At 37.1% G+C, this 19,772-nt stretch overlaps 1 protein-coding gene across 1 annotated transcript; it reads left to right on the top strand.

The window, feature by feature from the left end:
• The first annotated feature begins 6,102 nt into the window (after positions 1-6,102).
• LOC144351770 (sorting nexin-14-like) lies at positions 6,103-19,590 on the top strand. Its single transcript, XM_078009084.2, has 10 exons — positions 6,103-6,211; positions 13,187-13,307; positions 16,249-16,331; positions 16,712-16,790; positions 17,108-17,151; positions 17,307-17,394; positions 17,742-17,826; positions 18,340-18,490; positions 19,054-19,129; positions 19,477-19,590. The coding sequence occupies exons 1-10, from the start codon at positions 6,111-6,113 to the stop codon at positions 19,588-19,590; spliced, it is 942 nt and encodes a 313-aa protein (XP_077865210.2). The 5' UTR covers positions 6,103-6,110.
• Positions 19,591-19,772: the final 182 nt, after the last annotated feature.

The following is a 19,772-nucleotide window of genomic DNA, read 5'->3' on the forward strand; positions in this document are numbered from 1 at the left end:
CAATTGAAATAGTACACAAAATCAAGGACACAAGTCACAGCTCAAGTTGACTTTTGACTGCCATTTTGTTTGTCAATTTAACCTCTCTCCCCAAACTCCCAATGCTGGTCTGCAGCCTAGCAGTAGGAATGTGGTTTGAGATCTCGCTGGCCACAAATAAAATAAAAACTAGTTTTCATGAATACAACAAAAATAATTAAATATGGAATAGTTAATCCTTCACACACAAGTGCGGTTTTTATACTTTAAAATTTCTAGTTACACTAAATCCAAATGGAAATATATATGCCACCCAAATAAAGGTAAATACATTTTTCACGGCAGTGCAAATTTCCCATACAGGGTTATTCACTCACAGTTTATAGTTCAGTTCTATTTCATGTCTTCCTCATCTGATTCCACAAAAATGCACTTTGACTGGTTCATAATTTTCGCTTTCATCCGATCTCTTCTAATGTCTTTATCACAACCGTCGCATACTTTCCACCTTTCTTTATTCCGAGTTGCTTCCAGCTTCCTCAATTAACTCTCACGGCAGGCGCCAACCGTGACATCTCTTCCTATTTTGGTCTGATTCCGCATTCCTTCGCCCTCTTTACTGGACCTATTTCCGCATCAGCCGTCTGGGCTTCCTTTATCTGATCACCGCTCACCTTAGGTTGAATTCTGACAGCCCGTACCTGGGTCTCCATTTCCGCTTCCACCATCCTGGTGTCCACTATTCCTTTTCCCATATTCACCTTTTCTGTGTCCCTCATGCAAGTGGGAGTATCCTGCAATGAACTGCTATACTCTCCGGCCCTGGAAATCACAGCGCTATGTTCCCCCTGCCAACCACATTTCCCGCATGGTCTCCTTATAACCCGTCAGTTTTCCCGTGGATTTTCCCTGGCCTATAACCTTATACTCGGATTCCCCAAGGACTTCGATCCACCTGGCGAGTTTTCCTCCTGGACACTTAAAACTCAACAACCACCTTAGAGCTGCATGATCAGTTCTGATGGTGAATTTCCTACCGTACAAGTACTGCCTGTAGTATCTCACGAAATTCACCAATACCAGTAATTCTTTCCTTGTGACGCAATAATTCTTTTCCGCTTTACTCAGCGACCTGCTGCCATACGCTATCACCCTTTCCTTTTCATCCTGGACCTGTGATAAGACAGCACCAATACCTGTTTCACTTGCGTCTGTATCCAGCACATATTCTCCTGTTTCCTGTGGATACGCTAGTACCGGGGCGGACATCAGACACTCCTTTAATACCTGGAAAGCAATCTCACATTCTGTATCCCAATTAAACACTTCATTTTTCTCCGGTAATCTATGCAAAGGTACTGCTATTTTGGCAAATCCTTGTACATACCGGCAGTAGTAGGACGCCATCTCCAAGAAACTTCTTACATCCTTCACACTTTTTGGCGTTGACCACTCCTTTATGGTTCTCTCTCTCTTTGTCTGGATCGGTCGCTACACCATCTTTTGACACTATATGACCCGAATACATTACACTGGTTTTGCACAGGTCATATTTCTTTGGCTTGAGTCTTGACCTGGCTATCAGCAATCTGTTCAATACTTTTTCCAAACGCTCTAACTTCTCATATACATCTCTGCCGTACATAATAATATCGTCTAAGGTCTAGGAACTACAACTTGGTTCAATAATACTGGCGTTTAGCATCTTTTCCACCTGCTTCCCCGCTTCCTCTCTCTGCCAAATTGGTAGTCTTCTTGAGGGTTGCCTAACAGGAGCTGCCTCACCTGTATTAATGGAGTGTTTAACCAGATTGGTACACCCCATATCATCATCACCCCTGGAAAATACATCTGCATACTTCATCAGCAATGCCGCTACCTTTTCTGCTTCACCGTCATCCAGCTCTGCTGTACTCCGCCTCCATATATCATGCAAATATTCTGGCAGTTGCTTTTCTTTCAGTGGTACCTCATTTTCTTTATCCCTCTCTGCTGTAACCACACCTTCCCCCTCTGATAGCGGCTCCACCATCCCCACCGCAGTGCCTTGTTTTACATGTATTGGGTGTGGGGTTACATTCAACAACCGTACTGGTATTACCCCATTACAATCTGATACTAATGCTCTTGCCACCATTATTCCTCTTTCCGCAATCGGGTTTCTATCTGTTGGTATCACCATTCCCTGCGAGAGCCTGGGATCTTTCTGTTAGCATCACATCGTACTAACATTTCACTGCCAGGAGGAATATCAACTGCTTTTCTCAGCACCACTCTGGCACAAAGAGTACGGGCCTTCCAGTCATAACATGGGACTATTTCATCCAGAAATTTCAGCTGTAGAATCTTTATGTCCACTACACAGCCTAAGGTAATCAGCAATTCCTTCCCCAATATTGCATCAGTCTCCATATCCACTACAATCACATCGGCTGTGGTTTTGTATTTACTTATGCATACCTCCATATTAGCTCCACCATGCTGTTTCATCAAGGTACCGTCTACTTGCCGGATCCGAGTCGTCATGGCTTCCAATGCAGGTCTCTGCATCTCAGGTATACGCTCATAATGTTTTCTTGACAACAGGGTTCCTGATGCCCCTGTATCTATTAAAAAATATCTCTGTAATCCTCCTATTCTGCCTGCCACAAATATACCACTTGTTGCCCTTGTATAGTCATGTACGGTAGGCAGGGGTCTACTTTCAGTTGCTGGGGGGGTCGCTGTATCTGATTCCTCTAGTTTCGTCTCCCCTGCCTGCGTACCCTGTCCCCTCCGTCCCTGCACCATTTTTACTGCTTGTTGGGGTTGCCTGGGCCTGTCTGCATTCCCGACCCAGCCCTGGCCCCTGGGGTTGGTCGTGATTCGTTTCCTGCATACCCGTTTGGTGGAGTTGCGCAGTTTCTCTTAATATGCCCCCGTCCTCCGCATCTGTAACACTCAATTCCCATCTGGCCCCACCTTCTTGGTCTTTTATCTTTCCCTCCACCGAATGACTGCTCTCCTATCTGGGTTGGTTGGAATTTTCCGACCCCCATTTCTTTTATCCCTTCATTTAGTTCTACCATCTCCGAGTCACCTTCAGCATTCAGCACCCTGCCAAATTTGGGGCACCGCTCAGCCAGTCTCCTTTTCTCTGACATCACGTGTGATTCAGTCTCCAATGCAGCCTGTATCGCCTGGTCAAATGTTTTTGGATTTGCTCTGAATATACCGTCTCTTATTTCCTTTTCAGGGATGGCATTCTTAAAATACTGCCTGCCTAGCCTTTCCTGGGAAGCAGGATCCATACCTGGGTAGGCCATCTCTGTTAATTCCCGTATAGCTTCACCCAATTCTTGCAAACTTTCATCTTTCTTGCGCTGTCTAATCCGCAATTCTGCCGCATATGTATCTGCTTGCCCGCCGGGACCAAATCTCCTGTCCAGTCTGGTGACTAACTCCTGGTACGGTATTTCTCCACCATCTGCTTCTTGGGTCAGCACTTTTTGCGCCAAACCGGACAGACTCACTGCCAAATACCTGGACTTATGTGCCATATCCCAATTATTTACAATTGCCCATTGCTCAAAATAGTCTTTGTAATATCTCCATGGCGTTTCACCTTTAAATTTTTCTGGAATTATGCTAGGCTTTGTCACAGGATACATGCCCCTCTGATGGAAAGCCTCCTCTCCTTTCAGTGCTTTTTCTCTGTACAACTTTGGTCTAACTACCAGCTCTGGATTCTCTTTTACCTCCTCAAATAAATCTGAGGTGGGGTTTGTCAGCCATCTGCCAGTTGATTGTGCCCAGGGGTACCCAAGCCATAAGTCATCTGCTCTGTCAGCTGGTCTCCCTCTCAATGCTGATCGGTACCATGGTGTGGCTGTATCCAGCCTCCATGGTATATCTGTTTTCTCTGCTACTGCTGATTCACTCGGCTTTTCCGCTGTAACTCTACTGCCAGTCAACAGGTCAGCTTTACTCATTTCTTGGGTCCCATAGCCAGAGGTTGGTGTCACCTGTGGTGGCAGCTCCTCTGCTTTACCCTCTGACTGCACAACCCCCTCTTTTTCAGTCTCCACTAGATCTTTAAGCTCTGCAGTATCACCAGCTGCTGCCTGTGCAAACTGTATTTCTCTTAATGTATCAACAAAAATTTGCTGATCATTTCTTTGCTCTGCATCAGCTACTGGTTCAGTCTGGATACTTTCTACTGGAATATTTCTCTGCCATTTCTTGATCTGTAACAGGAGTCGCCTTGATCTGCTTTCTCTGGTTCACCTCCTCTGCACCAGTTGTATCCCACCGCTGCCACCAATGTGACGTTAAATGCGGGGGGGCCTTTATGGGGCTACACCGTATTCAGGATCGGGGAGCTTGTCTTTAATGCCAGTCTAATAGTCTTTGTCTTTGGTAGCGTGCTTATCTTATAAGTTTCCTCCCTCTCAGCTCGTCCGCTGTCACAGGGTGGGGATCGTTTGGTGAATGTATATCACCACAACTGAGACTGTGCAGAGAAAGAAATATACCAGTAACGATTATAACAAATTAACACAACACAATATATACGGTTTCCTGTACTTTAATGAACAAATAACAGGGATGCTGGTCACTGGAACCAGCAAGGAGGGGGATACACTGTAAAATAAAATAAATTAGAGACTTGATCGATGCTGCAGGGAACACTCCACTCTCCATTGGACAGCAATGTGCAATGTTGCGTTCCTTCATATCTGGCACACTGGCGAAGCAGCTGCACTACAATTTAAACTCGTGCTCTGTGTCCAGGGAGTATCGGCAACTGCACTGCTATCTGCTGCTACTGGTACAACGGGAGTAGTTCAGGCAGTGAGCTTCAGTGGTTCCTGTTGATCAGCAGGGATTACTGCACAGCACGTCTGCATATGTACCCCTGTATAGGGTACAGCTCACTGGAGTCAGGAATCAGCATCACAAGATGTTACAGGATCAAGTCAGGTCACCTTCCTGACTAAAGATTTTCCCTTATGTCTCAACTTAAATACCCTAGCTAATTTATGGCCATGCAAATAATAAAATGTATATAACGAAATGATTGGTTATCTCGAAATAGCCGACAAATCAGTGTACAGAGGATGCCAATTTTGGAAGTGGAATAAACCACTCTTAATCCAAGCTCTACCAATTTAAAGTAGGAGACTCGGGTCAATGATGTCATATCTATTTTCATTGCCAACAACACTGGGCTCAGCACATTCCAAGGTATTTCACAATCACCATGTCACTGTCTGAGACATACCATTATGCCACAGGGAGAGACAGGATGTATGTATCTCAAATTCTGCTGACAACACAATCCAGTGACTGTATCAGCAGTCTTAAAAATAAACATGTGCAATGGGTTGTTGCAAAGTATACAAACATGTGCCTTTTATTTCACACAGCCAGGGCTCTGTACTTTTCACTTACAATTTATGTCACATTACATTACTATGAAGAGTTTAATGAGGGTCGGCAAGGGGTATTTTCGTAAGCTGTAATCAATTGTTTTTATTTTCGTAATAATGTAATTTAAATAAATAAAACACGTAAATTCTTAGACATGGGCAAGATGTAAAATGAAATCAGCTATTTTATTCTCTCCGTAATTTGTACAAAGATATTATTTTTTGTACACGTATAGAGCATTTGCCGAATTAAATGTCACAATTCGTACGCAATTTCCAATTTTGATTCTTAAACACAAAAAATATTATAAATATTATGAATATAATAAATATTATAAAAATGTAAAATGTAATTATGAATTTGCTTTATCTGTGAAGTGTAAAAACTTATTTTTTACTGTAAATAGAACTTTCATTTTATTTCCGGTAAAAACGTAAAATGACGTTTAATTTCCTGATACCTGTCACGGTACCAGAAAAGTTGCTCAAGAAACATTTCTCACGCAAAGACAGGTTTATTTATATTACGAAATAGTTTTTACCAAACACATTAGAAAACACATACATACATGTATGTCTTTGGTTTTCGCACGAGATATGTAGCTCAACCTGTGCGTGCGTGTGCATCGTGCATAATGAGCATCAGGGGGTGGAACAGCGCCCTCACATAAAATAAGTCACATCGACGAAAATCCTAGATGACCCATAACCCTAAGCAAGATGGCGGACTTATCAACACAGCTGTGGGATCTCGGGAACAAAAATCGAAGATATTCCTACGCCATCGGGATTCTATTTATTCTCAGCGTTGTGTTCACCAAGTAAGTATACCGGAAGTATAAACAAATAACAACCATTCATATTCACCTTGACGGAAAGCAGCTAGTTCCCATTTCAATTGTCAGGACATAATAAGTAAATAAATTATTAGTACCGAATTGTTTGTTTTAATCATACAGCCTAAGGTATATAGGGTCATTCCAGTTTTTGTCCACACCCCCCCTACGGATGGGTTAAATCCGAGGGGTCATATTTCTACAAAAAGTATGGATGGTCCAATTCCGAGAGGTGTCATTTTTTGACTATTTTCTTTCTATATCCACACCCCTACAGATGATTTAATTCCGAGGGGGGTCATATTTTTGATATTTTTTTTTTCATATCATGCACACTCCCCATAGATGATGTGAATCCATGCGGTCGTAATTTTTAAGCTTCCAAGGGGTAGGTTTGTAAAAAAAAAATCTGTCAGCCAAGAGACCTGGGGGGAGGGTGTACGCCCTTTTAAAATGCATGCAGTCATACGTGGCTGTACCCCTGCTCGCAAACTGTTTTAACCCAAGAAAATCTATTTATTATTATACGACTGTGCCGATCAAGCCCACACAAACATATCAGTCGCAACTTAGAATAAAGAATAAACCAATGTGTTGGGGCAAATAATTCATGTGTATACTTGATACATTCATTTAAAAGAGTCTGACTTGTACATTTCAGTTGTTCTCAAATTTCATTGGCATCCATGAGCTGGAATAGTTCACATTATAAATTTAAAAAAAACTCAACTCGACATGTGGCTATTACATCGGACATTACAACACTTGTATACATTTTATTTATAATATTTGAAATCTCTGTATTTTACTGGCTGGCATAATTCGAAAGTTTCGCGTTCATTCCCTTTATTCTAACTCTAGGCTCGCACGGCAATTCACATTTATTGTCAAGACCATGAATGACTGGGAAATTACAAGAATCACAAAAATTTCTAATAGAAAATTAAATAAATTTGCCTTAGTCAAAAGCTTGGAAACTAGTCTATAATAGTTAGCAGAAGAACATTTGTTTTATTTGCCTGAGCCTTGGAATGAAAGACGTACATAATATAAAATATGATTTTGTGAATATACATCATGCATGGTCTCAGATAATGTTTAGAAAGTTTAATGTTCCGCGTAGACCAAATATAATCACGCAAAGTATAAATTCAAAGTGTTTTAATACATTGGTGAGAGGTCGCATGCACTTAGAAAAAAAAGCCGAAGTCAAAATTTGGTACAACATACGCCGCGACAACTGAGTGATCAGCGACATCATTTTGGGGTGCAATTGAATTCAAGTACTTCTTTGCAAAACTTGCTGTGCTGCGATGCTGACATCAAGTGTATGTTGACCGAAGTTTGGCACGTTACCTTAGCAACCCCTTTTGTTCTTGCCTTGTGTGTCGTTCTAGTCAAATTGTTATGATTTCCGCAACTTGTACACAACTCTGTACTGGCTTTTCTAATTACGCAATTTTGTTTACAATATTGTACCGGCTCTGAATATTTCAACATTGTAATTGCTTTCATAATAATTACGCAAACTCAAGTTATTTTTACTATTGTTAGGGTACTGACCCGGGGTATTGGGTCTGTGAGTATCTCAAGATTACCGACTCTATAATGTTGCATTCGTAATAATTTTGCAAACTTACACATATGCGCATTTAAATCATTGAAAAAGATAGTAGTCTAGTAAATAGTATTTTAAATACTTCATCGATGTTCCTATTGTGAATTATTTTATTCGAAATGAAGTGATTATGCAATTTAAACCATACAATAACATACCATATCATGCGCAATGTTTAAATTTTACTATAATATAATAAACTCTGGGCAGTGCACTTTGATTACATTATTCTTGCAGTGTTCTCCTCAGAAAAATGTATCAGAGTGGCGGCTAATTTGCATATAATTTACATATCATTAGCATTTGTCTGAAGATAAAGAAAACAATGATGACAGGCTTGCATGGATGAAAATGTGTCTTTATTTTTTAACAAATTTATGTAGAAGATTAAATGAATCTGCTGCTGTGTGATTTCTATGTAATGTTGATTTTTCGGACTTTCATGGAAGCCCAGTGATCTGCAGCTTTTGAGAACGCCGTGATTTTCTTTGCTTCCCACTTCTATTAAATGACATGGCCTTCTTGTGCATCTCCGAGTGTGCGTGTTTATCGATAGCATATTTCGTAATAGTTATACATGGCATAGAATTCCATACCAAAGAACTATTTCTGGATGTTTTTAAGTTGAATTTTCCACATATGTGTCACAGCATTCCTAAAAGATAAGAAATAGGAGCGAATCAATACTTGTATTTAAAAAATATCGTCACGATCAACACGAAAATAAACAAATTGCCGCCATTTTGAAAAGTCGCTAAACTTAAAAATTGCCACGATAAACTTTACCCAACTATTTCAAAACACAATACTAGTATTCAGGGCTCGAAATTAACTTTTTTTTCTGGTAGTCCATCTGGGCTACCACTTTTTAAATCTGGTAGCCCAAGATCAATCCCTGGTAGCCCAATATTTTTAGAGCAGTATTTATGCCGTAAAAATAAAAAAAGAATATTTTTTTTATAAACAAATGTCATGTTCAGTACATTATTTTGACAGGTAGATAATGTTTCATATATTTGAATGTATCGGTACTAATTTCCTATAGACAGGAGAACCTAACTGAAATAAAGAGTTCATGTTTTATAGTTTCACTGCTTTCACTCATTGTGCATTGTGAAATACTACAAATTCTAAGTTTAAAGTTTTAATGTTATAGTATTCAATTTTATTGTCACAAAACTTAAATTGCCACACAAAAAATTATCTTGATTGTACCGTATAATACCTCATATAGGCGCCACTTTGATACATTTTCATTTCTGTTTGGCGCTAATTTGAGGTCACATTTTGACAACTTTATTGCAAATGGCGCTTAATTGAACTAACACTCAGAACTAACACCACTGTAACGTAATCCTGTCTATGCAATGTACTTGATTCTGTTTGGTTTTTAAAATAAAAGAAATCAGGTTTTTTCATTAAATATTTTGGCGTACTAGTAATTGGACATTTAAATTATTCCGGACGCCTAATATAGTCTAATCATAGACTTTTTAAGGTCTATGGTCTAATTTAAGTTTTACCGTAGTCATTGATGCCTATTCAAGAGTATGATTTTTATGGTGACTAGCGTGAATGGGTAAGCTTTGTTTCAACAATGAGCTGGTATCACTATAAACAATGTTAAATTATTCTTCAAATGCTCAGTTTATCGTTTGAAAACAACTAATTTTTTGTTTTAAAAAAAACCCATCCCATTTTCCCATCTAAATCCAAGCCAAAAGATCATACTACAATATCGGCAAATCTCTTCCGTGATGCGTTCAATAACATTAACTTATTTATAAAATGAGCTATGAGCACGTTGGCATCATCCCATCATTTTGATTGGTTAATTTGTGATTATCAGGTCAAAGAACTCTGTCCCAGGTCAAAGCATTGCTGATATTCTCCAGCATCAAGTGTTTAATATGCGTTTGGAATCATTCGCTTACGATGAAACTAAGTTGCATTTCATAACAATTCAACGAATTTATTTTTTATACGTTAATATAATCACTACTGAGTAATAATAAAAAATTGGACGAGCAAAATAATTAATTAAATCACGCAACAAGCGGGAAGAACAATGCATTGTTGCCTCGGCAAGTTGCTTAACGCGTCATCCTGATATACCCGAAGAAGGTAATGTTTTTTAAATGTAAGGACGCACAATTTTAAACGAAATATATGGGAGGGTGATTGTTATTTGTATCATACACGCATAGGCCATCATAAAAAGAATTCAATGGGCAGTGAGGAAAAGGGCGATTTTTGCCCTCGGAGAATTTTTTAAGGGCGTGTGTAGTAGGCGGGCAATCACGCATCCTAGAGTAAACACTGTCTCATCCCGGATTTTTGGTAGCCCAGTTGGGCTACCAAATTTGAAAAGTGGTAGCCCCAAGAAAGAAACTGGTAGTCTGTGGACACGGGGCTACCACTAATTTCGAGCCCTGGTATTAGTTACTTTGATAAATCGTAGCCAACAATTTTTGAACTTCCAGAAAGAAGGTCGTTTCCAAAAAAATGTTTCGACGATCGGCAAAAAATGAAGCCATACAAAAATTTACTAAACTAGGTCAAAACTCGCTTCCAAGTAAAACGCTACAAATAAATACTTTTTTTACCTTTGTCATCGGATGTTTCTCTCAGCCACGTATATTTTGTTGTCCATTGTGCATCAAATCTAGAGTTTATTTTTTTGCACTTTTCGTTGTAACATCATCTTGGACACGTTTAGTACCACTGCCGACAGGGGTACCGGTGACCGCGTTGCTGGTGGGTTTATCGCTCGCAACCAGGGGCCCAGCAGGGCGTTCTACGCGGATCCACAACGTAATATTTCTGCTGTTTGACATCGTTGCTTCTTCCAGCCAAATATGCTACTGAGAAAATACTCTCTATTACCCCAATTAAATAGGGCGAAAGTGTTTATTGTCGAAGTACGAAGCTGTATTAGTCCATTGTCTTTGCGTAATCACTGACATGTTTCCATTCACACCTGATTTGGCTCACAGTACCGGACGCTGATGACGCTGACTAACAGGTTCGCACGTGTATTAACAAGCTAAAACAAAGAGTAACAGGAAATGCCACAGAGTAGCGGGCAATCTCTCAGAGTAGCGGCATAAATAATGGAGTAGCGGCCCCGCTACGCTAAAACGCTTTGGGGAGAACACTGTCTTGTACATTTCAACTGATAACCACAAGTTTGAATTACATCCCACGATGGGCAATGACCTCCAGAGTTCATGCACTGACATTTAAAGCAAGAGAGTTGTCATCTACGCATGCGTCCATAGTGTGTCTACCCATGCCTACCCTTAGCTGAAGTTGACAATACATAAATACATACATTATGTATTATTTGGTTAACTTGTGTCTTTTGTCACACCAAAATGGTTCAATATTTCAGGGCAAAAGTATTGAGGACTGTTCACAATTATAATTATCAAACTTTTGACATATCATATGAACATTTAGGTTTTAAAGTTGTATTATGTTTTAATTTTTGTTGAAAATTGATCATTTCCTCTTTTCAGAAATATGTTTTACTATACAGCATACATTATAAGGCCTGAAACCAGTTGGTTTGAGTTTTCAACAACTTAGGGAGTCTCAATTCAACATTGTAAATAAACTACTAGTATGAACTTTTGTACTGCTGGCAGGTTCTACTGTTATCACAATACTTTTTCGCTAAGTTTCGCTGTGTTATAACATTTCTTTTCATTAGTTTACGCTTTTAATGTGCAGCCAGACTCCACAGGCCAATGTTGGTAAGTTACTCACTGTTGCATCATGGGATTTAAGTTGTTTTCCTAACTTAAATAACTTGACCATTTTTCAGGCAAAACCCATAGATGTTGTCCTGGATTTTGTTTTTGGATTTGGTTAAGGGGGTCAAATTAACCTATTTACAAAGGGCTTTCAACTAAATATAAAACATAATATATACAACTTTAAATTAATGTTTTTGTGACATTAAATCCAAAGCAGTAAACCTGTGTATTAAAGTTTTACCAATAGTCATTAGACCTTGCAAATTATGAGCAATAAAAAAATGTTATTACACTCTACATATATATATGCACTCTAGATGTATATTTTTGCATTTACACTGAGCGCCATATTGCTTCATACATATGATTTGTGAATCAGTCCGCAAATTACCTGGCCATTCAGTTGAACGTACTTCTACATTGCAATTACTAGAGACATATCACAATAAAAAAAAAATCAACACCAATGACAAAAGTCATTCAACTAAAAGGTGCACAAAGCAATGTGGGACACAAACATCCCTCTAGATGACGTCATCATATTATGACATCACTCTAGTTGTGCAGACCCCCCCCCCCAAAAAAAAATCATTGACTCCTTCCAACTGCACTGCTCTTTGCAACATACCATCCCAATTTACCAATTTCTGTTTTATAATTAGAAGACCCACTAGTAGGCCACTTGCAAGTCACACTGCTTTTTTTCCGAGGGGTTCTGTTTTTGTGTGTATCCGAGGGGTATAATTTTTTCACATACCCATCCGTATACGTCAAATCAGTAGTTTCCAGGGGGTGTGTTAGTTAACAAAAATCCGACACCTGAATGGTGGATTTGAATCCATAGAGTGTCATAACCTTAATATCCATCCGTAGGGGGGTTGTGGATAAAAACTGGAATGACCCATATGCACAGTCCCTCTATCGTATATATTCCTATCGTAGAGGGATGTTAATAATATGCAATGGGGTGTAAACCACGACCCTTATAAATGTTGTCATTGCAGATCAACGGTGCACTAGTGCTAAGTTATTGATGGCTCTAGGTGCATAGATAATACCGGTAAAGACAATTTGAATATGGAATGAACTATTTCCGTAACGTACATTTTGCTAAGTCACTGGCAAAACATGTTAGAACTGTGCATGTATGTGTTCTGCTGTTCTGTTGTTGTTTTTTTCTCTGGTTGGCCTACGTTAATTAAGCACAGTTCATTCAAACACAGTGACCAATGTTTAAGATCGACACTACTGGTAGTACTTTATCATCAACAATCTTTGACCAATCACTTTCATATAATTCTATACCTGGCTTTTATTTTTTATTAGCAGATATTCAAAAAACTTGTCATTATTATCATAATCCTAATCGTACCAAATTCTAAAAAAACAAGAATGGTACAAATAGGGTTATATATATTATTGTAAATATTTGTTGTGTGAGCCTCCCCTATATGGACATGACAGTTCTGACAACAGAACCAATTTAAATCTAATTTTCACGCAGTGTGACTAGAATATCAAATTATTCATCATCAATTCTTCCAGGTATGTGAAAAATAGATCTTTTTTTATCTCTTTCAGCTACTTGCACATATTAATGATGGGATGGTCCTTTGTTGCTGGACTGTTGATGTCTTACCTTATTATTAGCAATAACCCATTATTGCCTAATCTATTACCCATGTTTAGAAGAGAACAAAAAGTAAGCATTAAAATGCCACAGACACGCTGAGAACATTTAATTTACACAATCAATGCTTTTCAAAAATGTTATAAACATTGCATGGGATTCATATAAAAAAAATAAAAAGCAATAACCGTGTTATATATTAGTACAAAACTGAACACTAAGTAGACCATGAAAGTTGTATCTATATATAGGTTTAATACTGAGATATGTGTATTAAGGTAGAGATGCAGGTTCGTGGGCACTTTTCGTGAATTTTTTTTTTTTTTGCTTTTTCTTACCCAGACAGTCTTGGCTAGATAGTGTTAAAATTTCGGAGCATTGTCATTGCTGGAACATACTCAAAAATCAATTTTAAAATATAGGGAACCGAGGCACGCGTATGTGATTAAAAGTCCCGAAAGTTTGTTTACGTTGCTCTTTGATTGACAAGTCACTGTTGATGTTATATGCAAATAATTGCTGGCCTCAGTTACGGAGCAGCCGGTGTGCGACTTCCTGTCCTGGCTCTCTGTTTACTTATCTCAAGCGCGATCAACTAGCAAACTACGAAAACAGACAAGACGTAGACAATTCCAGCGAGCAAGCGGAATGAAACAAAACATACACTTGTAATTGATAAGTAAACTTTTTCACCCTTAAATAAATTGATTTTTCATTTATTTTTATGTAGGAGGTAGCGTCGATAGGGCGATTTAATTTTCGTGCAAAACAAGGCCACAATTTCTTTTGTTTTCTTGGTGCATAGATTTCAAGCTTTTTCGCATTGTGGGCGAAACTAAAAAATGTTTCCACAAATTTTTACTCCAACGGCATTTTAACATTTTAAACATTTTTTGTTTCGCTGTAATGATTATCGTGCTGACAAACAGCACAGTTGTTGCTGTCATCGCTAACTTTTCAGTGTTAAAATACACAAACATAAAATGCTTGGTTAATTAAAAATAAAAAAAAATACCCTGGAAATTACCGAAAAATCGGCAATGAGATGCTGTTTTTAAACACCGCGGGAAAAATGCACTCTGCGATGCCATCTTGGTTACCTTAATCGGGAACCCCTTTGTCAGCTAGCATGCACCGGTAGCGTTGTCGCAAACTACGTTGTATGGTCGTGATCGGCGACCTCTGGGAACTCTATGAATGAGGTATTTCCAGGTTGATTTACATTAGTTCTCTTTCCAATGTGATTTTATTTTGAATTTATTTCACCGGCGTTTGCGTGATTGAGTAGTAAAAACTGCGAATAGCCGTTGTGTAGTAAAATATTAGGGCCCATTTCAACCTGGTCGTTTAACTTCGCACGGTCCACGGAAACTGCGTCATACAAAGTATTTTTTAAAGGTTTGAGGAAAGGTAAATTTAGACTCAACCCACGCAATGGCGATCGCTATGTTTATATAACTGTATGAATATGTCATCGGCTTTACGTAATCCATTGTGTCCCTCCCTCAGTGGAATTGATAACACAACGCCATGACAGTTTTCACGCACGGTTGAGACTTCGCGGACGATTTTTCGTCCGTTTCCCTCGAATTGTAAATATTTTTATTTTATTTTTTTACCTGACGATTTAGCATCGGCAAATTACGATGTATAGTGTATTTCTAGGAGTTTTTGTTACACATATGAAGCGAATGATTCGTTTTAAAACTTTTTTTTACAAAATGGCGATTATCTCAGTTTCATTTTTTACTCAAAATTTCAACTTCTAGACGGTTAGTTTGTTTTCAATGAAATTTTCAGGGGTCATTATTCAGGTCTATCCTAAGTAAATGGCTTCGTATGGTTTCACTGTCTTCACTGGAACAGAAATCAATAGAGATGCCAATTAGCGGCTCTGTTAACTGTGAACGATTCATAAAATGTGAATGTTTCAAAGAGCACTGCGTAAAAACTTTTTAATGGAAACACTAATAAATAAGCCATTATGTTCCTAGTAAACAGAAGTTTTAAATAAGTGTTCTTAAATTAAAATCAGGGTATGCATTCAAAAGTTTTAGTGCACTTTCACCTAAAATGCATGATTTTAACCCAAAATCAACACCACTTAATTTGATATCATTGTACATTATTGTAAACCATAAAACTCAAAAGTTTAAATAAAACTCTTTCAAATGATATATAACTTGATTGGTAAAAAGTATATTTTACTCATGTAATTACAGTAATTAGAGGCAATTAGAAATATAGTCTCCCAACCTGCATCTCTACCTTAAAGATGTCTTGTATGTAAAGTAAAAATAAACTGGTAAGTTGGAATTGTATAACTTACTACAGTTGAAAAATTCTGAAATTCTACAATGTGAATTTCACTGCAAAGGACATGTCTGTTCAAAAACATGAAATCAGTATCTCAAAGTCTAAAGCAATCACATTTTTTTCAATTTGGCTGAAACCACCAGATTTTTTAGCTTCACAGAAATGTTGCATCTTTTAAAGGGGAACCTTCCAAGCCCAGGGATTGCACCAAAGAATCATGGGACACTATTGTTTATTTTGTTTACAATGTTTATTTACAATCTATCTTTTGTTATCCATTGTAATTTTACTAATTCATCTTTGGGTTTTTAGTAAATTTTGGAAAAAGTTCGCAATTTACTTTGGGTGTTTTTATCTGTGACAAGAAATACAACAGAAATAAATGCCTGGTAGATAATTAAATGAACGGTTGTCGTTGCATCTCATCCTGTTTGATATGGGACACATAGCAACATACAGAATGCATGAAAAATGCATTATTTACATAAAATTAGAATACATTTTGTGCGACAGCCACTGTCCTGTAATCGCTTTAGTTTCGTAAGATTTTTTTTTCCAAATTTGAAAGAAAATCTCAAAGTATTGAGCTGTGAGCGCTTACCTGAACTAAGCTATTGAGTGTGTACAGTAACTAGGAATAACACTGTATATGCCATGTCTACATTATTATACTACCGGTACTTGTGTGTTGTTGCAGGTCACATCAGATGTGAGTGATACACCAGTACAAACCATTAAGGTCTGCTCTATATGTGGAGATGAAAAGTGTACCAGGCACAGGTAATTCAACATCGCTACCTCATACATAGGGTCATTTGATTCAGACAAACAAATCTTTATAAAATGGGTCACAGCACATAATGGTGAAAAGATTTTCATTTGTTCACAAGCGTCTCAAAGAGTGTTTACTGGTCTTCTCCCTGTCCTACGATTATAGTGTAGGATAAAAGTTTCTTTGTATAAAAGTTGTTGTTTCTAATTTCAGTGTAAACACATTTTAATACATGCAAAACGACGTTTGTAAATTCAAATGTGCTAGATCCCATAAGGCTTACCACTCTGCTAGAAATTAATTTATTTTATTCATATTTACTTCAATATATATACATACAACACAAACTAGGATTGAGACTGAGTTTTTTTGTTGTATTTTGTTGCAGACCAGAACTAACTATAACAACTCTACAACCATGGGCTAATTTCTATATTCCCCAAAGGGTAGATAATGCGATAGCCGAGGTAAAGTGGAATCAACTTCACATAGATGACAATGTTAAAAACCAATGTTAAGTACACATAAACCAAAAATTGCACTTATTGAAATATTATTTATTTTTATTTTATAGACATACCTCTATGTTATATGCATGAGCACATGTGGTACTCATATTGAATTACATATATTCAGTAAAACAGTTTAAATAACAAGAATTTCATCCAATGCAAACCATGTTTGTTTGTTTATTTAATTGACACTAATTGTACCATTGTATTAATTAAATTCTTAAATGCCAACAAGTTACATGTAATAAAAATTATATTGATTTTTTTTTCAGCTTTTAGAGTTGGTGCTTAAAAATTTTATCTATGTTTGGTATCAGTAAGTACAATTTTACATATATATTTACCATCCTAAATGTACTTAACTTCCCCAGTGTACACGGGAAAGCTAGACTGTTTGCTTCTGTGATTTTCTACATGCATTCATTAGCACAGTTATTTTATTGGTGATTGTGACTAATTATTATCTTTCAGTGACTTGAGTTCAGATGAACAGTTTGTGACAACTCTTCGTCAGTCTTTAAGATATGCTGTTGCAGTTATTCTTAAAAGAGCTAAGAAGGTAAGATTTCTGCCTTCATCATGTTTGTAGTGTGCATTTTAGTTAACAGTTGTAGTTTTTTGTGCTCACAGTAATTACTATTAAAATATGTTATTGTTGTCACATGACATCATTCTTTCAAAAGCTTACTATCACATGACATGAAAAAATGACAGTATTTTCTGTATATGTTTATTACAAATGGAACCCTTTCTTGTATTATGTGAGTTCTTCTCTAGTATTGGAGGTCTGGAAAGCAGACTATGGGGTCCTTGTCTGACTGTATTGATGAACAGTGATGAGTCCATGAACATGTTTTCATGTTCCTCATACCTCTAATACTCATGTATTCTTTTGTTTACTCACAGCTGGATATACCACATTTAATTATTCATAAACTCATCAAAGCTGCTCTTTCACATTTTGATTCTTACATGAAGGGCAGAAAAGAAGGTAAAAATTAGTCTTCATGTTGATGGGACCGGTATAAATCAATCAAATCTCACAGCCTTATACAAGAAACTATTGCTAAGATGATGATTGTTTTCCTGAATTTGATTGCATTCATCACTGTTTTATCTGGGTATGAATTTGTAACTGCAAACTAAAATATTATATTTCTTGCTTACCTTGTCTATTTTCAAATCTCCTATTTTACATCTAGCTTTAACAACATAAATGATGTATTTATATATGTTTGATTATTATTATTTTTTGATAAGTTAAAAATGGGTGATCCGCCTACATTTCTACATGTCTACCGGTAATGGACATGGTATCACTGTTTGTAAATTAGTTGACATGATTTTCAGTTTTCTAATTTTCAAGCTTCTCTTTGAAGGCTGATACTAAAGTGAGACGTTTTCATTTCTTGTTGTCATTCCAATACATCATGAAAGCTGGAAGTTTTTAGTTTACAGGTATGTTGTGAATAACTGAATCATTATCGTTTTTTACTTATTTCAGGTGGAGAAGATATTCAACAAGTTACTTTAGATTTAATGGGACAGCATCTGCACTGTGCAATGCACAGTAGAAAATCAGAGTTACAGTATCTCAGAAAGATGACAGAAGCGTTACTTCCACATATATTTCCACGCAATGCCCTGGAGTGCAAGTGAGTATGCATTATTTTGTCATAGCAATGTAAACAGTATGCAGAAATATTTCAAATTTTTTTTTAAAAATAAATTAAAAATTAATATTTCGTACATGTATTAATATTCCACTACAAAATATAGAATGTGGACATTATCATGTTATGAAAAGTAAAATTTTGAATGAGATGAGATGCATGCTTATCTGAAACAAGTCATTGATATAATGCTTCATTTTACACGACTGTGTATCAGTGGGTGACAGTCATTGATTCTCTGTGGTGTCTCTCTTGTCAGTGTTAACCTTTTAAGCATCTCAGTCAACTTTTCTCACCTTTCAAAAAATTTATCAAGATTGGTTGCCATGAGAAATCTTAATTTCCTAAATCAGTGAAAATCATGAAGAGTGTCTTTATAAAATTCCAAACATTTCTATGAGTGTAAATTAAAATGTTTACAGTATAGTATCATGTCCATCTGATCCACAATTATCAAAGAAGTTGAATGTTGATAATGTTTACAGGTGTGAATGTAACCATACTATTTGTATAATAACATAATTGTTTGTGTTTTAAATCAACAGGGGTGTCTGTGCCTTGGTACGTGAGATATTGTCAGGCTCTTTATTACTTCAAGGAATGGATGTAATTGCAGATCCTGTAAGCAATAACACTTTCTATCAATGCTTGTGTTGTCATGGCATGTTTTTGTTGTTGGTCAATTAAGTGGTTGACATAGTAACTTCACATAGTCGCCTTTTATTTTTTCAAGTCCCTGTTTCAAACTGTGTATCATCATTATGCATATTGGCTTACAGGTGCATGTCAAATTTTTGTCAAGATTCAAATGAAAAATGGCCGACTGGTGGCCATTTATTCTTTTTTATTCATGTCCATGACAATTCTTCACTTCAGAAAAATACATGTAATACTATAATAATACTGTGTTATTTTGTGTGATTTGATCATATTTGTCAAATTGACAGTCATTTTGTCTAAAATCACAGTTGTGGATATGTGTGGAATCATTTCTAGCAGTTGAACAGGGCTTTGTATCGGGATCATACTGGGTTACAGATGCACGTCATTTTAACAACTGTTTTTCTGAAATGGCTGCATGATTATTTAATTCAAAATCAATAACTCTACGTACTGGATTTTGATTGTACATTACATTTTTAGCAATTCAAGCAAATATATTCAGCCCATTACATCACATCTCATCACAGCAGGGTTATAGCCAGAAAATGAAATGTCTTCATCTAAATCTGTATTGAAATGCAAAATAACAGTTGCTAGTCTG

The sequence above is a fragment of the Saccoglossus kowalevskii genome, chromosome 8 (assembly GCF_978046115.1).
Source record: "Saccoglossus kowalevskii chromosome 8, keSacKowa6.1, whole genome shotgun sequence".
NCBI lineage: Eukaryota > Metazoa > Hemichordata > Enteropneusta > Harrimaniidae > Saccoglossus > Saccoglossus kowalevskii.